This window comes from Aspergillus affinis (genome assembly GCF_023601865.1).
Source record: "Aspergillus affinis strain CMG 70 chromosome Unknown NODE_3_length_628324_cov_86_750800, whole genome shotgun sequence".
In the NCBI taxonomy this organism is placed as follows: Eukaryota; Fungi; Ascomycota; class Eurotiomycetes; order Eurotiales; family Aspergillaceae; genus Aspergillus; species Aspergillus affinis.
The window spans coordinates 379,879-396,578 of record NW_026515784.1 but is presented as its reverse complement, the minus strand read 5'-3'; the positions used below and the strand labels follow the sequence as shown (position 1 = coordinate 396,578).

General features: G+C 52.0%; 5 protein-coding genes across 5 annotated transcripts; 1 reads left to right on the top strand and 4 right to left on the bottom strand.

Moving 5' to 3' along the window:
- Positions 1 to 875: 875 nt before the first annotated feature.
- KD926_007102 (MFS general substrate transporter) lies at positions 876 to 5,031 on the bottom strand (the record flags this gene model as incomplete). Its single annotated transcript, XM_053101436.1, has 9 exons — positions 876 to 955; positions 1,029 to 1,237; positions 1,293 to 1,497; positions 1,578 to 2,168; positions 2,577 to 2,661; positions 3,119 to 3,854; positions 3,916 to 4,192; positions 4,251 to 4,627; positions 4,697 to 5,031. The coding sequence occupies 9 exons, from the start codon at positions 5,029 to 5,031 to the stop codon at positions 876 to 878; spliced, it is 2,895 nt and encodes a 964-aa protein (XP_052960780.1).
- Positions 5,032 to 6,998: 1,967 nt separating this feature from the next.
- KD926_007101 (uncharacterized protein) lies at positions 6,999 to 9,004 on the bottom strand (the record flags this gene model as incomplete). The annotated part of the gene is made up of 3 exons (XM_053101426.1): positions 6,999 to 7,521; positions 7,602 to 8,148; positions 8,689 to 9,004. 3 exons carry the CDS (start codon positions 9,002 to 9,004, stop codon positions 6,999 to 7,001), a joined length of 1,386 nt encoding a protein of 461 aa, XP_052960779.1.
- Positions 9,005 to 9,812: 808 nt separating this feature from the next.
- On the top strand, positions 9,813 to 11,402 carry KD926_007100 (putative 3-beta hydroxysteroid dehydrogenase/isomerase family protein; the record flags this gene model as incomplete). The annotated part of the gene is made up of 3 exons (XM_053101415.1): positions 9,813 to 10,044; positions 10,108 to 10,753; positions 10,817 to 11,402. 3 exons carry the CDS (start codon positions 9,813 to 9,815, stop codon positions 11,400 to 11,402), a joined length of 1,464 nt encoding a protein of 487 aa, XP_052960778.1.
- Positions 11,403 to 11,682: 280 nt separating this feature from the next.
- Positions 11,683 to 14,367, bottom strand: KD926_007099 (GMC family oxidoreductase; the record flags this gene model as incomplete). The annotated part of the gene is made up of 10 exons (XM_053101403.1): positions 11,683 to 11,814; positions 11,931 to 12,115; positions 12,203 to 12,328; positions 12,390 to 12,675; positions 12,746 to 12,806; positions 12,869 to 13,484; positions 13,544 to 13,587; positions 13,650 to 13,903; positions 14,005 to 14,158; positions 14,225 to 14,367. 10 exons carry the CDS (start codon positions 14,365 to 14,367, stop codon positions 11,683 to 11,685), a joined length of 2,001 nt encoding a protein of 666 aa, XP_052960777.1.
- Positions 14,368 to 15,877: 1,510 nt separating this feature from the next.
- KD926_007098 (pre-mRNA-splicing factor SPF27 family protein) lies at positions 15,878 to 16,614 on the bottom strand (the record flags this gene model as incomplete). The annotated part of the gene is made up of 2 exons (XM_053101392.1): positions 15,878 to 16,494; positions 16,578 to 16,614. The coding sequence occupies 2 exons, from the start codon at positions 16,612 to 16,614 to the stop codon at positions 15,878 to 15,880; spliced, it is 654 nt and encodes a 217-aa protein (XP_052960776.1).
- Positions 16,615 to 16,700: the final 86 nt, after the last annotated feature.

The window sequence follows — 16,700 nt, the reverse complement described above, 5'->3', positions numbered from 1 at the left end:
GTTAATTGGTGGTGTCCATTCTCAACAAATTTAGTGTGGCCGTTACTGTCTGGTCTTCATCTTTTGTCTATGTAATAAAAGGTGGAAATAGTGACTCTTTTTCTTTTCTTTCTCGGCTGCTAACAATGCAAATTAGACCTGTTAGATAAGGTCCTCTTTCTTTTTGGTCCGGTAATTCTCCGTTTGTAACTTGAATCCATGTGGACACGAGCCCTCAGATAATTAGGTATATTTATGCTCCTTCGCCTCTTCTAGCGGTGTAGAAACTGATACGTTTTACGATTAATGCAACCATGCGATGCCACTAAGGCATGGATAATACCAGAGCAATGGATCTTGAAAAAGACATTTTTTGGTTAGGACATAGACTTGGGTCTTTAATGTAGTTAAGGCGAACTAATAGAATATATAGATAGATGAAAACCATGCAACGCCGCGAAGTAGGTTTAGCAGGCTAGGCAGGTTAAATAAATAGAGCCCAGAAGAGGAAGAGAAGAAAGATGAGATATCCATCGTGAATGGGATGGTAGAGGGACGTTTATGAGACCAATCAAGAAATGCAAAAAAAGAACCTAAAATGTAGACAGACACAAATAGACAGAGCAGGAGACAAAAAAGAAATAAGACACCTTCTGTCGATGAATCCCGGACTTTCAAACAAGAGAAGAAACAAAATAAAGCCAAGGTTCAGCTGCAGATGGTAGATAAAACTCCGTTAGTCGCGATGACATGGACGCATGATTGCTGATTGAACGGTTATGAGGAAGGGGAAAAAACGCAGAGAGAAGGTATTGCTCATATAGGGGACCTAATAATGGAAAGAGAAAAAAAGAAGAGCATGGCAAGAGAAAGACAAGGGCTTCGTTTTATAATCATCACATGGCCATCTCTGCACGCAGCTTCTCCAACTCTGCTTCCTCGTCTTCTTCCTCGGCCTTCTGTGGTTTGTTCTTGACTGTAAGGGTGGATTGCATGATTAGAATACATTTTTCCTATGTGGATAAAGAACTTCAGAAGGTATGACTTACGTTCCCCAGTCCCCGCGGCAGGTAGCCGATTGAGTTGATCTGAGACGGGTACCGTGCCGGTTTTGAGCATGCGCTCGTCCATGGCCTCCTGTTCCAAACCCTCGAGTTCTGCGTCCAACTCGGACTCGTCTGGCTGTTCGCCGAGCGGGTTGTTCGCGATGACTGATGCGATTTCCTCGCTGAGTTGATGTTGATCCCGGAGTTGATCCCTTCCCAGCTGTTAGTATGAATAGTCGCAACGGATTGTTCAAACTCAGCACATACATTGTCTCGTCCACCTTGTCGATAGTCAACGAGCCATGGATGTGGCTCATGGCTGTGTTAGCCGACTTTATCGCCTCCAGAGTCTTCTGGTTGATATTCGCCGTTTCGATCGAGTAGATCTGCTGTTCCATCTGGGCGACCTGTGCCGTAGTCTGTTCGAGGTTCTTCTCATGGACCTTTTTCCTTCGGAGAGCAGCCTTAGCGGCTGAAGTGCGGTTGCGTTAGTTGGATTATAATTCTCTCAACGACAAGCAATGAACAGTGATCGGGGGTCCGAATCCATACCGTTCTTATTTGTGCTGATATTCTTCTTCGCCACATTCTCTTGCTCTTCCATCAGAGTTGTCAAGTGCGCCTCTCGCTTTTGAAGCATTTCGAGATGTTCTCGTAGCGCCAGGATCGCCTCCTTGGGCGCATCCTTCCGCTTTTGGGCAGCGGCGCCACCAAACCACGACCACACCATGACGGATAGAGATGAGACGAGACGTGCGTAGATGCGGATCTTGGAATCGATGACCCACTCAATACGAGGGTCTGTTGGGCGGAGATGCAGAATATGTACTCTGGAAAGGTCTGGAAAGAAACTTTCTTTGCGATCGTCTGACAACAGATCTGAGAGATCGGCGGGATTCAAGGACGAAGATAAGAGGCGAGGGGGACGAGACCAGACGAGATTCGGAGGGGGAGATACCGCGCGATCGGATCTTACGCCAGACAGAAGGTAAATGACTTGAGGGATAGCAAGGTCTCCGGGAAAGAGAGGAAGAATGTTGCCGACTAGCAGAGACGAGAGGAGTGAGAGAGCGAGGGCGAGAGTAGGCGACGGCGATGGAGGAACTGCGTTTTCCCCTCGTTGGCCGATGACATACGCTGAGCCTATCGGATGCGGTGTGTCACGTGCCACCGGGCCTTATAGAAACCAAAATAACTTCACCTTTCCGCCTTCTTTCCTCCTTTCTATCATTCTCCGTTCCCTCGATCTCGGAATTTCCCTGCTCTTATCGATGATGCCCCGTTCACTTCGAACTTTCGAGGGATGAACGGTCCCCTTCCCTCCAGGAGAACCTTTCTCTCCGACCTCGCCGCTCTCCCCGCTGACTGCAAGGTCCGTTTCCTGGGCTGGTGCGTAGATCATCTGATTCTTTGTTATTCCCGTTCATATGACACTCCCCGCTGATTCATTGGTATTGTTTCCAACCTTTAGTGTAAGAACTTATTCCGTTTCCACGGGCCATTTGATACTAGAGCATCACTATCCCCGACGGAAATCAATCACTGATATACCAACCGTATCGGTTGATATCAACGCAGTCCTGGAGACCGTCACGTCGGAGGAGCTGCGCGTGGGTGCATGGGTCAATGTGCTCGGCTACGTGAGACGGTCAGCAAATGCCAGTGAGACCGTCTATATCGAGGCGGTCATGGTCTTTCCCGCCGGTGCGATCGCACTTGGAGAATACGAAAGAATTCTTTATGATTCAATGGAGGTCGAGCGGAGAGTCCAACGACCAACCTGAAGTATTGCTTCATTACTGAGGGCTTCCCTAGCCCGAAAGATGCGGTAAACCGAAAGTCTTCGTTGCATTCATTAACCGGTCCATTATCTATTATCTTTGTCTGACTATGTTCATGATTTATGGTTTATGGCTCGCCATGAATAAAAATGCCATAAATGCGCCTCGAGAAGAGCGACCAACTCTGGTCGCGCCAACCATGTGGGGAATAGGAACTTTTGTATGCGAAAAACCACAAATGAAGATCAGTCATAATCGACATCTCAGGCGTTGCCCTCAACCTATACCTTCCACTTCTTGTCCTCTTCATACCTCCATTTTCTCCTTCTCCTTCTCTGTTGCCTCCGCTTGGGCGGCGGCGGCCTCCAGCCGCTGCATCAGTCGCTTCCGCTTTCCTTCCAGTCGTCTTTTATCTTCTTGCATGCGCCTGATCAGCGTACTCTTCTCTCTGATCCTATACCCGTATTTATAAAACACAAAAGGGATCGGGATAATGAGGACCTCGAGCAGGCCCAGCAGCGTACCGGACCAATTGGGCCCGATTCCCGCGTACATATACGTGCCAACGAGTGGCAGAACACCTCCAAGGACACTTCGTATGACGGAGTTACCCGCCATGGCGGATGCAGCGTACACGCCGTAGCTGTAAGTAAGGTAGTTGGACGCGTATATGAAGACACCGGTATTTCCCGCGCCAAAGAGGACGCCTGCCAGTATGGGCACTATCCAGTGGATGGAAGCCGGGGCACAGGTCCACGCGAACCAGAGTTCACCGGCGGGGATGAGAATGGCGGAGATACAGACGATCGATACCATGGCTTCCGGGGCCACTTTTCCGGTCTCAGGGTCGATGCGATGGCTGTTGATCATGCGACGGATCAGCGGTTCGCATACGATGGTGATGAGACAGCCAGTGCCGATGCCTAGGAATGCCAGACCCGAGAGGCCTAGCGACCATCCGCGAATGTCACGGAAAACGATGGGATAGGCCGTGAAGCAAAGGTAAAGAATGCCGTAAACGATGGCAATATAGATGTTCCAGAATATACTGAGAGTCTGTTAGTTCATCGTTGAAGCGGCCTTTCAGGAGGACTGGCTCTTTGGCTCACCAGATGGGCTCGGTTACGGCCATAACAAATGGCCGTCCCAAGTTCACTTTCAACATCTCTCCGAGGCTGGTCTTCTGGTCGTATCGACTCCACCAGCGCGAATCATCGGTCTCCTTGCGTAGACGCGCTGCCTTTTTCTGAAGGATGATGGGCCCGTACGTCTCCTCCATGACACAGGAGAAGGCCAGCGCCACGCCCGACAGGATCAACGCTATCCAGCACATCCATCGCCATCCCAAGTACTGCGTGACAAATCCTCCAATAATGGGACCCAGCACTGTATGATTTGATAAGTAAATTACCGACACCAATTGAAACCCAAGACAGGGACGAACCTGGACCATTCACGGGACCAATACTCCAGATCGACATGGCTAGAGCCCGCTGCTCATCATTGACTAGATCCGATACCATTCCTGGGGCGGTGGAAATCATGACACTTCCGAACAGGGCGCCAATGAAGCGTACCACGATGAGTGCCTCCACAGATTTAGCCAGGGCACAGGGGATGATCAACACGGTGAAGATGAACAGGCAGACGATGGAAACCGGCTTTCGGCCGTACACCTCACTCAAGGGTGCCATGAACATGGAGCCAATTGCCAGGCCAATCAGATAGAATGTCAAGCCCAAGGTGACGATGGTATTAGAGGAGTCGAATTCCGCAGCGATCTCTGCCACACCCGAAGTGTACGAGGTTGAATATAGGACGCTGGAGCAGAGTCAGTCAGTCAGCCCGTTCACCAAAGCCATCGAACAGCGAACAAGGATAACCACGCACACGATCAGAGTATTATACGATAACACCGCAATACCGAAAGCCTTGTATTTCAGTGACCAGTTCTTGGGATTCGTCCGATCCTCCTCGTCCTCGAAGTCGACCTCGTAATTCGGATCCGACGTCCCGTTGGTTGCGATGGATGTGATCTTCCGAGCCAAAGAGGGCTGGGACAGGCGAGACGCATGGGCCGACAGGCTCTGGGCCAGCGCTTCCACCTCGATAGTATCCTCGGACGTGGTTGAACTGTCGATAGAATGGGTATCTGCTGGCGTGGACTCATGGCGATGCTGGGGCCATTTTTGTGACTCAGGCGGGGGATGCTGGGACGCGGACATATTTCTAGAAAATGGTGGAAGGACCAGCCTCCTACAATTCGGCTTGGGTTGCTAAGGGCTCAGTCTATAGTATGTCTGTTTGTGAGAAGATAGAGTATGAGAGTATGAAAGTAGAGAAGTAAAGGTGGAAGATGGGGGGGAGGGGGAAATATAGCGTCGAACTATTTCAAGCGGGCAGTCTTTTTCTCTCTCTTTTCTTTTCCTTTTTCCTCCCCAATAACTGTCTGTAGACTTCCCAAAGCTGCCCAATATTAAGTAGTTAGTGGTTATGGAAAATAATGCAATGCACCAACAAGCCCCGTAAACGTCAAAGGGAAAAAAAAAAAGAAAGAAGCTCTAAAACGCACTAACTAGCAGCACCTTCGGAGGAAAAAAACAAAAAAGGAAAAAAAAGGCCAAGGAATCCAGCAGTGGGCAGGATTCACAGTTTTATTTCCAGTGCGAAGATTAGCGTCTACTTAATTCTTAATAATGAGCCAGGTAGGTGGGGCCTTGAGTGCTATAACTAACTTATAACGTATCTGACTTGATAGTTGATAGTTGATAAGGTTGTCATGAATAATGAGAAGGATTCCCCATCGTCTACCGTCCATTGTCACCTCCGCCTACGTATTGAATACTCCAGTCCTTCCTTCTTCATCCAGGGACTAGGATCAAAACCAGGATCGCTCATGACCTTACTAGGTCCTCCCCGGTTATGTTCTCCACCACCAAAGCCCGGGGGTGGTTCTGGAGGGAAACAAGAAGTAACCGAGGTCGTTGCAGGGACGGCGGTTGCGATTTCATTGTCCAAGTCCCGGTTGTGGGAGCAGAGGCCGAGGCCACCAGAGAGATCGTCAAGAACATTACTCTCCGGAATACTTTGATGGGTCTGCGCTTTCCGAGTCCCCACCTCTCACGGCGATTGCCAGTTGCAACTTGCAAACTTGGAATGCATGTATGTATTAGTTTGTGAGATGTGAGGTGTGATACGGACCCTGTAGGTGCTGACCGCTGACTGTTGAGTGGAGCGTATAACTACCTAATTGCCTATCAGTATTAAATATCATTAGTTCCTTTGCGGCCTTAGCATACGGTGGTACAGACAGGCAAGGTAGACCGACAGATGGGTGTGTCGTGCAAACCTCCCACGGCAGGATATCACAATGGGGCCATCCGCTAAAAGTAAAACTGGAGGCCTAAACTTCCCCACGGGCCATCGTGGTGGATGGCGTGACTCCTCTACCCCAGACGGGGATGTTGAGAGAAGAAAGAGAGAAGTGAGGACAAATGCCAAGGGATGAGATGCATCCTCGCTCGGGTCCGGTTTGCCGCGCGTGCCGGTTTGCCGATTTCTTTCTGTCTGTCTTTGTTTCTTGGGTATCCATGCGGCTTGGGACTTGGGACTTGGGACTTGGGATTTGGGATTTGGGAACTGGAATGCTTTCTACGGAGTGCTCCGGTCTGGAGTTGGTTCTCCACTTCCACGATCCACCCGGAACTGTCCCCGGCTTGATTCCGAAATTCCGAAGTTATCGATCTGAAATCTCTGGGGTGCTTTCTCCCACTCAATAACTAAATTAGTTATAGTAAATATATAAATTATGGTCAATACACCAGTGTAAGATACCGTATCCGTACCTGCTGACGGGACGGCACGTGGGCCCTGCAGGGACTGAATGCCCGAGGTTGCATTCTGCCAAGCATAGGTGCACCTCACCCGCCTCAATCGACTTCCTTCATTTAGATCACATCAGTGCATCCATGCGTAGCTAACCCAACAGTATGCTATCTAGAGCCTACTCGATATCTACATAAGTATATATCTTCAATCTCGGCACAGGCCATGGCAACATGGACTGCGAATCAACACCGCCATCGCCGTCGTCCTCGGGGGATGCTATTTCCTCAAAAGCATGGTCCGGCATTCTTCGCATCTCTTCATTTTGGATCAGATGAGCGACGTCCAGATGTTGGTGCGCGAGTGCTCATGCGCATGGCGTGCGTCCATACATGGTATCTCGAGAGCTGGCATCCACCGCAGTCGAGTGCAACAATAGTCGGACCACCTCGAGATGACTGTTCGCTGCGGCCCATGAGAGCGGTGTCCGCCCATAATAGGTATCGGCGAGATCGGAGTCCACGTCTTCCGTGTCCAATAGCTTTTTTACAATGCTAGCCCAGCCACTTTCACTGGCGTATGACAGCGGCGTACGATTGTATGCGGACCTGGAGTTTGGGTACGCCTTTCCCCTGCCTAATAGAAGATCGACCAGAGTCTCGTTGCCGAGCTCGGCAGCAATGGATAGTGCGGTACGATCAATTGAAAGACAGTCGATCGATTCAATATCTTGGGCTCCGCTCTCTAGAAGAAGCTTGGATATTGATTCGTGCCCTGCTGCGAGAGACCAGAGAAGTGGAGTCCGACTCGTGGACGAATCTTTCACGTCAAGATGAACGGCATTTGTCGCGATCAGAAGCTTGACTACCTCCATGTGACCGCCCGTTGCGCTAACGTAAGAGGTGAAGTGTTGTCGTGATTGCGACAATCCGGGTCGACTCCCTCGACGCAGAGAAGAAGTTTGACTAACGCATCGTGGCCTCCTGCAGCCGCCAGGATAAGCGGCGTGCTTCCTGTTGCACTCCGCTGCATCGGGTCAATGCCCCTTTGTTTCAGCAAAAGTTTCACGATGCCCACATGGCCCTGCGTTGCGGCTGATAGGAGCGGTGATTCATTCTGGGAATCACCCTCTGCATTAGCTCCGGCGGCTAGGACAAGCCTCACAACTTCCTCGTGACCATCTGCCGCTGCGTGCCGGAGTGCTATAGACATTGAAGAATCCGCTGTATCTAGGTGCCTTTTTTCCCGGTCCAAAAGAATTTCCACGATCCGTACATGTCCATTGGCAGCAGCCTGCTCCAGTGGCTGATACGATCCACCCCTAAAATAAGAGGGTTTACCACCAGCCCCCGCATCGAGGAGGACATTGACGACTCTTTCATGTCCATTTTTGGCTGCCAATGTCAAAGCAGACCCATAAAATAACGTGTCCTCTCCATCAAAGCCCTTGTCACCTAAACCTTGGCCTTTGGTGCCTACCAAAGCCTTGACTCTCAAGTCCAGGCCAAGATATGATACTAGCAAAATGTCGGAGAAACGGCGTTTATCTCAATCCGGCCACGGCCAGTATATACTAAACCACACATGAAATCGCCTGGTATCACGTTGGAACACTTCAGTCACTGATTTCAAAGTCGCCGATTGTCCTTCGGTTGACACCTTGCGAAAGTGACTGGCCCAATTCTTGGCGGCGTATTCTAAGAAATCGTGTTCTTGGGTATGGCTCTCGGAAAGATATTCAAAGTCTTCAAACAAAAGATATGTAGTACATATCTCAGTCATAAGATTGTTTGATTCGGATGGTATCAAAGAATGTTTCCAGCAAGCGGGCGCGACATCGTTATGCGGCCGATGCTCGATAGGTACGTGACCCGTTGAGGATCCCCGCTCCGCGCATGGTGCTAGTGTAATCTCTGCCTTTTGCACCAAAAATTCCTTTGCAATTTGATGCAACAGATATATCTTTGAATCAATGATAGCCACGAAAAGCCCGCACAGATTTCTCGCCACGGTGGGAAATCATGTCTCTGACTCGAGGTCGAGCTCCTCGTACGTACGATGAGTTGGACCCACGGCAAGGGCGATCCTCATTTCTTTGAGGGTCATCGGCCTGACAGCAGCGACAACAATATGGAGAAGTCGTTGGGCTTTCGCCCGGTCGGGACTCCGATCCAAGATCCTCTCGTATGCTTCGTCGACTGTCCTGGGGAGTGTGTGCATGATCTCTTGCACTTTGGCATTCGTGTAGCTGATGCTGTTCTCAATCACGTCAAAGATCAGAGTAACCCAGAGATATGTCCGATGGGGGATGAGTAGAAGCTGATTACAAAGAAACGCTCGTTCGTGGTTTTCAAGCTGTAGACGATCCCCCATTTCCTCAACGCGAGTTTGGATGACCAAATTAATCTCGTTGGAGATCTTCTCCGTCTCGACGTCGTCTTCGCCGCTCAAATGGATTTCAGGGACGTGATTCTTTATTTTGAATGGCTTCAATTGCGAGTAGGATCCTCCCCTCTTGATTCTCGAGATTTTGAGATAATTGACTCATCTTTGGTAGCGTGGTTGATGATTGAATAACTTAATTAATTTTATGGTAAGGAAGTTGAAGTGGGGTGGCCACTCGCCCGGGAATTACGTTAGTCAGTTAGAGGTATCTGATAACTAGAAGGATTGAAGAAGTCCTGAACAACTGCTTTCCAGGCGCCGAGGCTATTCTATCTTCAAGACCTCTGCAATTTGCACTCGGACCACCAACCTGGCAACCATAGCACAGACCCACAATGTACTCTCCCATACCCCTGGATCGCCTCCACCAGGGCCCGTGTGGAAAGTGGATACGGACTACTTGCTCCATCCAGTATGCACCCCAGTGCTCCAACGGCCTAACCGAGCTCACTAGTTCCTTAGGGGTTAAGCCCGGTCAATTCACTCTCGCCTGTCTATCACCTCTTTCCTCCTCGCTGTGAATTTGATTCGCGGTCAAGAAATCACCGACAGCCGGAATTCTCCTGGTCCGCAGCCTCAGATGAGTGACTGTGTAAACATCGGTTTCTTTTCCACACTATCACTGAGTGTGATACTTCCTCTTGTATACGAGTGACGATGATTGAGGTTGCTGGCTTATAGATCGTCTGAACTCCCCCGATAGAAACCCTCTGCCACTGTACACACGGAAACAAGGATGCTGCTTCCATTCCTTCTCACATGCCTTGGAGGCGTGGGATTTCTCTATCTCTATCACCTGAACCGGGGCTTGAAATGGGTGCCAGAGGAGGCTCGTCGCCTTTCTCCTCGCCGCTGGACCGTGGACGAAATCAAAGCAGCTCATGAAAAGGCCATTCACTCGCCCGTCGACGTGAGCAAGAGTCTTCCTCCAAGACAGAATCGGAGATACGTCGTGATTGGCGGTTCCGGTATGTACTCGGCGTCTTTGCAATTTACACTCAGGGGTAGAATTGACTAACAAGTTCTTGCAGGCCTGGTTGGCAACTGGGTGGTGACACATCTTCTGGCTCGCGGCGAGAATCCGGCGGCTATCCGCGTTCTGGACCTTCAGGCTCCCAGGCGCGAGACTCTCGATCAGGGGGTTGCCTTTGTTCAAACCAACATTGTGGACGAAAGTGCCGTTCTGAGCGCGTTCTTGCAGGCATGGTCCCCGACGGTTGCCGACCTACCTTTGACCGTGTTCCACAACGCGGCAGCGATCAGACCCGCGGAGCGACACAAGGCCTTCCTGCCTCTTTGCCGGAACGTGAATGTGGGCGGGACTGCCAATGTGTTGAAAGCCGCCAAACGCGCCGGCGCGAGCTGTCTGGTGGCCACATCATCGGGCTCTGTCACTATCCGTCCGCCGTCTTATTGGCTTACCCCCTGGACGCAGACCCCGAAGTACCTGGCGCAGGTGATGAGGGATTCGGACCAGTTGCCCAAGGAGCACAATGAATTCTTTAGCAACTATGCTGCGACCAAAGCCGAGGCAGAGGGAATGATCCGCGGCGCCGATGACCTTACATCCAATTTCCGAACCGGTTGTATTCGTCCTACCAATGGCATCTACGGCGTCGGGGTCGATAACAGCGCCACCATCGTTGGGCACTATCTCCGGATTGGAGGCGCCCCAAGGTAGGGCAGACCTCTCCTGTTTCTTTTTTTGGCTGTAGAAAATATTGTCTAATCAATTTCCAGCTGGCTGTACGACGTCATCCAAAGTTTCGTCAACGCCGAGAACGTTTCCATCGGCCATCTCCTATACGAGCAGCGACTGATCGAGCACACCAAGCACAGCGACCAACTCCCGGACATCGGCGGACAGGCCTTCATCGTGACCGACCCCAACCCGGCAATCACCTTCGGCGACCTCTACCTTCTCCTGACCACGCTGGTCAAAACTCCCATGAGCTTCCCGGTTGTCCCGGCGGTTCCGTTCTTCCTTATCTCCTACATGGTGGAGTGGTACGCGCTCCTCCAACATCTCTACCTCCCCTGGCTCCCCAAGGTCAAGCGCGATCTGGCCCAGCTGCAACCGGGACTGTTCTCGATCTCAAACGTCCACGTCATAGCCGACGACTCGCGCGCTCGCCTCAGTCCCGAACAGGGCGGACTGGGCTATTCCGCGCCCATAACCACCCTGGAGGGAATGTGCAAGGAGGTGGACGAGTGGAACCGGAAGGCTGATCAGAAGACTGCTGATGCTATTGCGGAGAAGCCGCTCTTTGAGATATCTCGGGACGGGGTGGACGTGAATCTGGCGCTTCCGGAAAAGAAGATTTAAGAGCTATTGAGCAATTCTTGCGCTGTGTATGCTATTCGAAGCCTAGCCGTCTCTGAGGTGGGATTAAAGCCGCTGCAAGGGATGATATTATGCAAGGAGAAGTTTACCGAGACATACTTATTATTGAATTGTACATACGACCCCAAGAGAAACAATCCATAATTAACGAAATAATTGAGGTTCCATTCTGAACTATACAGACAAATTTCAAACTAACAACATAACCAACCCCTACATCAACTAACTAAGATAACCCACCTACCGAGCTACCTTCTACCCTCTACAAGCGAGACAGATTCGCAAACTCGCCCGGCGCATGATAAGTCGGGACCTTCATGTCTAGCGCATCCCCTGAGTAACCCAGGTCCTCGGCCGTAAGCATAGCGCACTTCTCGCCGATCAGGAGAGCGGTCTAGGTCAAGGCGTTAGCATTTCGAATTTTCTATCTCTAACTCCCTTTCTCCCCTCTCATTCGATAGAAATACAAGGGGAGGTGGGAAGGGAGGGGGGGGGGAAAGAAGAACTCACGCTAAACGTATTACACCCGACATTATCCGGACAGATGGACAGATCGCAAACCTTCAGACCCTTAACACCGTAGACGTTAAGACGCTCGTCGACCACGCCGCCTTGCGGGGCGATCGAGCTGCCTTCGCGAGGCGCCATGCTGCAAGTTCCCAGCGAGTGCCAGGTAGTTTCGACGTGGCGTTGGACTTTGTGGGAGGGGTTTGTTAGTTTGGGTTGTCCATTTTTCTCATAATCAGGATGGAAAGGAAAGGAAAGGAAGGGAAAAGACATACCCCATTTCTCAATCTCCTTGATATCCTCCTTGGAGTATTCCAACGGTTCTCTCGTTTCCACCTGGTTGGAATTCAAATGCACCGACGTGGGAGCCTTACCGGGCTCGACCGGATGAGACCATGTGCCTAGAATTTGATTCACGTCTCAGTCAAAGGGGAAAAGAAAAAAGGGGAAAGAGAGACCAACCATGCTGAATACCCGCCGACAAATGATTCGGACCCGCGTAGGCCTTGGAAGTCGCGAGATCCATATCGAAGGCGCGGGCGGGCGAGTTGTAGGCATACAGCGGGTGATGCGAGGTCACTTCGCCGGCGTACGAGCTCATGCGGCGCGCCGTCTCGCGTGACTTGATGTAGCCCCAGACCATGGCGGCCATGTCGCGCTTGTCGTTCATGAAGCCGGCGTCAAAGTCGGGGGTTTCGTAGGGGTCGGGGGATTGGACGTGAGTTGAGCCTCGGGAGAAGGGGTATTCCTATTTTTGGATTAGAGATGGAACATGTCAAGAAGAAGAGAGATAGGGGACCAGGAAGAGGATTGCGTACCAGGAAGTGGAACATGGTGAAGAACTTGCCCGGGGGCATGTGCATGTGGTCACCGAACCAACTGTATAACAGGAGATGACTGTCAGCATTTGCTCCTTTTCTCTTTGCTTCTCTGGTGCATACCCCGAAATGACCGAATAATGCATAACCGGCTTGTCCGGCTTATTCTTAAAGTACGACTCCCAACCATCGACGAACTCCGGAGTCGGCCACTTCTTCATCTCGTCGAGCTCCTTCTGCGTGGGCCGGATCTTCACGCCCGCGTCGATACCGTTCGTCGCCAACGGCCCCGTGCCCTTGAGATTCCACTCCTCAAACACCTTCTTCTGCACCTCGGGGTCGCCGCGCACGAAGTCATCGAACGACTCCACGTCCGGCTTGGCCCGGAACACCGAGAACGTGAGGTAGTGGTCCTGGAAGTTGCGGCCCACGCCGGGCAGGTTGACCACCGGCTTGATACCGACCTGGCGCAGCTTGTCGGGGTCGCCGACACCTGAACGCTGCAGGACGAGGGGCGAGCTGAGCGTGCCGCTGCTGAGGATGATCTGCTTGCGCGCGCGGAAGATGCGACGCGGCGGATCGCGTCCGTCCAGCGGCTTGGTTGGCACGGTGGCCACACCCACGGCGCGTCCGTTCTCGATGATGATCTTGTCCACCTTGGTGTTGCACTTCAGGTGCAGGTTCGAGTGCCGGGCGCGCGTGCTGTGCACGTACGCGTGGGCGGCGTCGCTGCGTCGGCCTGGAAATGGATGTTAGGGTCTGGGTGGTGCGTAGTCGATGATAATATAGAAAACATACCAGTATCCCGGTTGATCCACTTCAGCCAATGCTCTGCTCCATGACTACCAGTCCCCCAAATCCATTAGTAATTGGCATAAAAGTACCCGAGGCGATGTTCACGTACGCAGTCTTCAGATCCTGCAGATCATCGGTGGTAGGGATGTCCTGGGACTCGGCGGCGCGGAGGAAGTCCTGCGCGATGGGGTAGGTGTAGTTGCCAAAGGACACCTTGATAGGTCCCTCGAAGCCGTGAATGTCACGATTGTTGCAGGCACGCTGGTACGTCTCGTGCTTCTTCATGAGCGGGATCAGCTCGTCGGTCTTCCAGCCGGGGGCTTGCCAGTCGTCGTAGTCCGAGGCCGAGGCGCGGGTGTACATCTACATGGATCACTGTCAGTATCCAGCTATCTGCAATGATAGACAATATGTAGTGATAGGGGTATGGTCGTTAGGGCTAACAGGGTAAGAGGGCTTGGTACCATGAAGTTAATCGAACTGCCTCCACCAAGCACATTGGCACAGGGCACGACAGCTCGTCGGCCATCGAGGTGCTCCGACGGGCGAGAGTAGTAGAACGAGGCTGTCTTGGAGTCCAGCTTCATGTTCCGGGGGTAGATGCCGGGACGGTAGACCCTGGATGCATAGACTCTCCGTCAGTCTACAATTGTATGGGAGACTGGGGCTGGGCTAAGCGCTGACCATGGATTGTTCAAGTTATCCTCGCCGGCTTCGATCAGCAGAACCGATAGATTATGGTCCAGGTTCGCCAGACGGCCGGCCGGGACACAGCCGGAGCTGCCACCGCCGCAGATGATAATATCGACCTCCTCGGGGATGGTCATGGTTCCTGGTGTGGGAGAGGGTTGTCACCAAGAAAGAGAAGGTATTAATCAGTTGGGACAAAAAGACTATAAGTACTGAATAGGAAGGGGGATTGATTGAACTAGGGAAGAGACAGGGAGAAGAAAGAACCCTGGTTCAATTCGAGAGAAGGGAAAAGATTCTCGTCCAGGGGAGGATCCCAGTAGCAATTTATACCGATTCCTGTACACCAGGAATAGATATCGCCCCTCACGCAATGCCAGGATGATGGAAAAGGTCTTTTCTCTCGGACCTCTGGACGGACGATAGGAACTCTTGGGACAAATTCATCCCCGCACAAGTCAAAAGTCCCTCACTCGGAAAAGGAAGCCAGAACATGATTCAAGTCGATCAATGCGATGCCAGACCCAGAGCTTGCGGACCAGGGGGGAAGGCATAGACCGAATCATCTACGCAGCATGGCCCATATCAAAGTTCTACCCACGGATCATCACCGCCGCCACAAGTTCCCCGCATAATAGAGGGCGATATTATACGTGAAGGTCGACTAAGAGAGGAGCCTTGCCAAGGGGGAAGGAAAAAGAAATCCCGTATACGGGGCTGCAGGAAGTTGCTGGACCTTTCTTTCCCTGTTCTACAGGTGCTTTAGTGTACATAAGTTGCAGCAGAGCCAAAGAGGAGAGAACGCGCAGAATAGAAACATGCACTTGCAAGGGTATCAAAATCAATTCCAATCCACCACGTCCGACCGACCGAGACAACGCAATTGACGCGTAGAGATACTCGTCTCATTAATCAGAACCAAGCGCTGCGCATAAAGGATGCGGCGGGAAGCAAAGAAAGTAAAAGCCGACGAGGTGACGACAAAGTCGTAAGCCAAGTGACTGAAAGGGCAACGGCTAGCTGAGGTGTCAACGGACCAGGCTGCGCATCCGCGAGGCTAGTCAAGATGGTTATTGGTGCTAGAGGAGAGGCCGAGATTGGCGTGTGGGGGAAGCCAAGACTGATTCTGCTTTCCTTTCTGCTTCTCCCCCGCACTGGAATCGCTGCTTTGCTCAGTTTTGACCGGGTTTGATTGACAACAGCTGGACTCCGGAACGCCTGGTCTCCTCATAAAGTGGGGAGTGAAGGCGCTAACGTTTCCAATAGTTTTTCCATCCAATCCGGTCCCCAGTGTCCGGTCCCTCCTCTAGAAGCACCTAAACACATCGTCCCGGCGATCATTCACTATGTGCTCGGTCGACTTGGCATAATGGTCGCTCTCAATCAAAAACATCGGCGTAGGGCAGTGCAAATGGCCCACAGGGAATAATAAAAGGAAGAAATGAAAGAGTGGCCCATGAGACTACCCGACAGCGTCCACAATATCGATTCCAACATGTCGCCGGAGCCCCGAGTCAGGCATTTTCCGGCGGTGCCAGATGCAACTGGTTCGCATGACTTGGCAATCCCCTCTCTCGAGGTGAGCAGGGGCTGGGCTGGTTCCAATGCAATCCAACGAACCAACGGGCCGTGAGATAAGGGCCGCCTTTACCGGCTGTGCTGCTGTGCAAGCTGACGTCTCTGGTCCAAGATTTGCATCCGCAGGGACTCCGCAGCCAGTTCCACATCCAATGTTGCACCCACTCCTTTCCTCCAGGATTCTTCCAGCCCCGCAAGCTCACCTCTGCTAGCCTCCTGGGCCAGTTTCCGTTCTTTGTTGACCGTCTCCGCAGCTTCTTTGGTCTCGGCCAATTCCTTTTCCAAGCCGCGTAGAATATCCTCCAGTTGCGAGTTGCCTATCAACCACGCGTTCTTGCCGTTCTCCTCGAGCAGCGCCAGATTCTCGTGTCGCATGGACAAATGGGAGCTGGCCGTGTACGCCCTTTGCAAGGTTTGGCGCCACTCCTCCAGATTCGGCGTCGACCCCGCATCCGAGGATCGTGAAGGGGGTTCGGGGGCTTCATATCGCGAGAGATCAATGCCGCCGACCAACGGCAGTCCCGCGGCCTTCCGCTCGACCTCCTGCTGCATGAGGGGGGAGAACTGAGACTCGGGGAATGCGGGGATGGAAGGATGAATTGACGAGGAGTAATTGGACGGCAGCTCGGCGGCGATAAGCCTCTCCGCATCCGCTCGAGCTCGAGCAGTAGGCCCAGCATCGATATCTGTAGAGGGGAGAAAACATTTCGATTAGAGGGGAGGAAACGAAAGGTGGAAGGCGGTTAGGTAGATGATACGGGGGACTCACACGGGAGGGAGTCGTGGGACTCGTTGATAAGAGGCATTTTGTCACGATAGTAAGTCCAGCGTATACTGCAAGACCGAGCACGGCAGGTCAACAATGGGGGAAGACGATGAGGTTAAAGAAGGT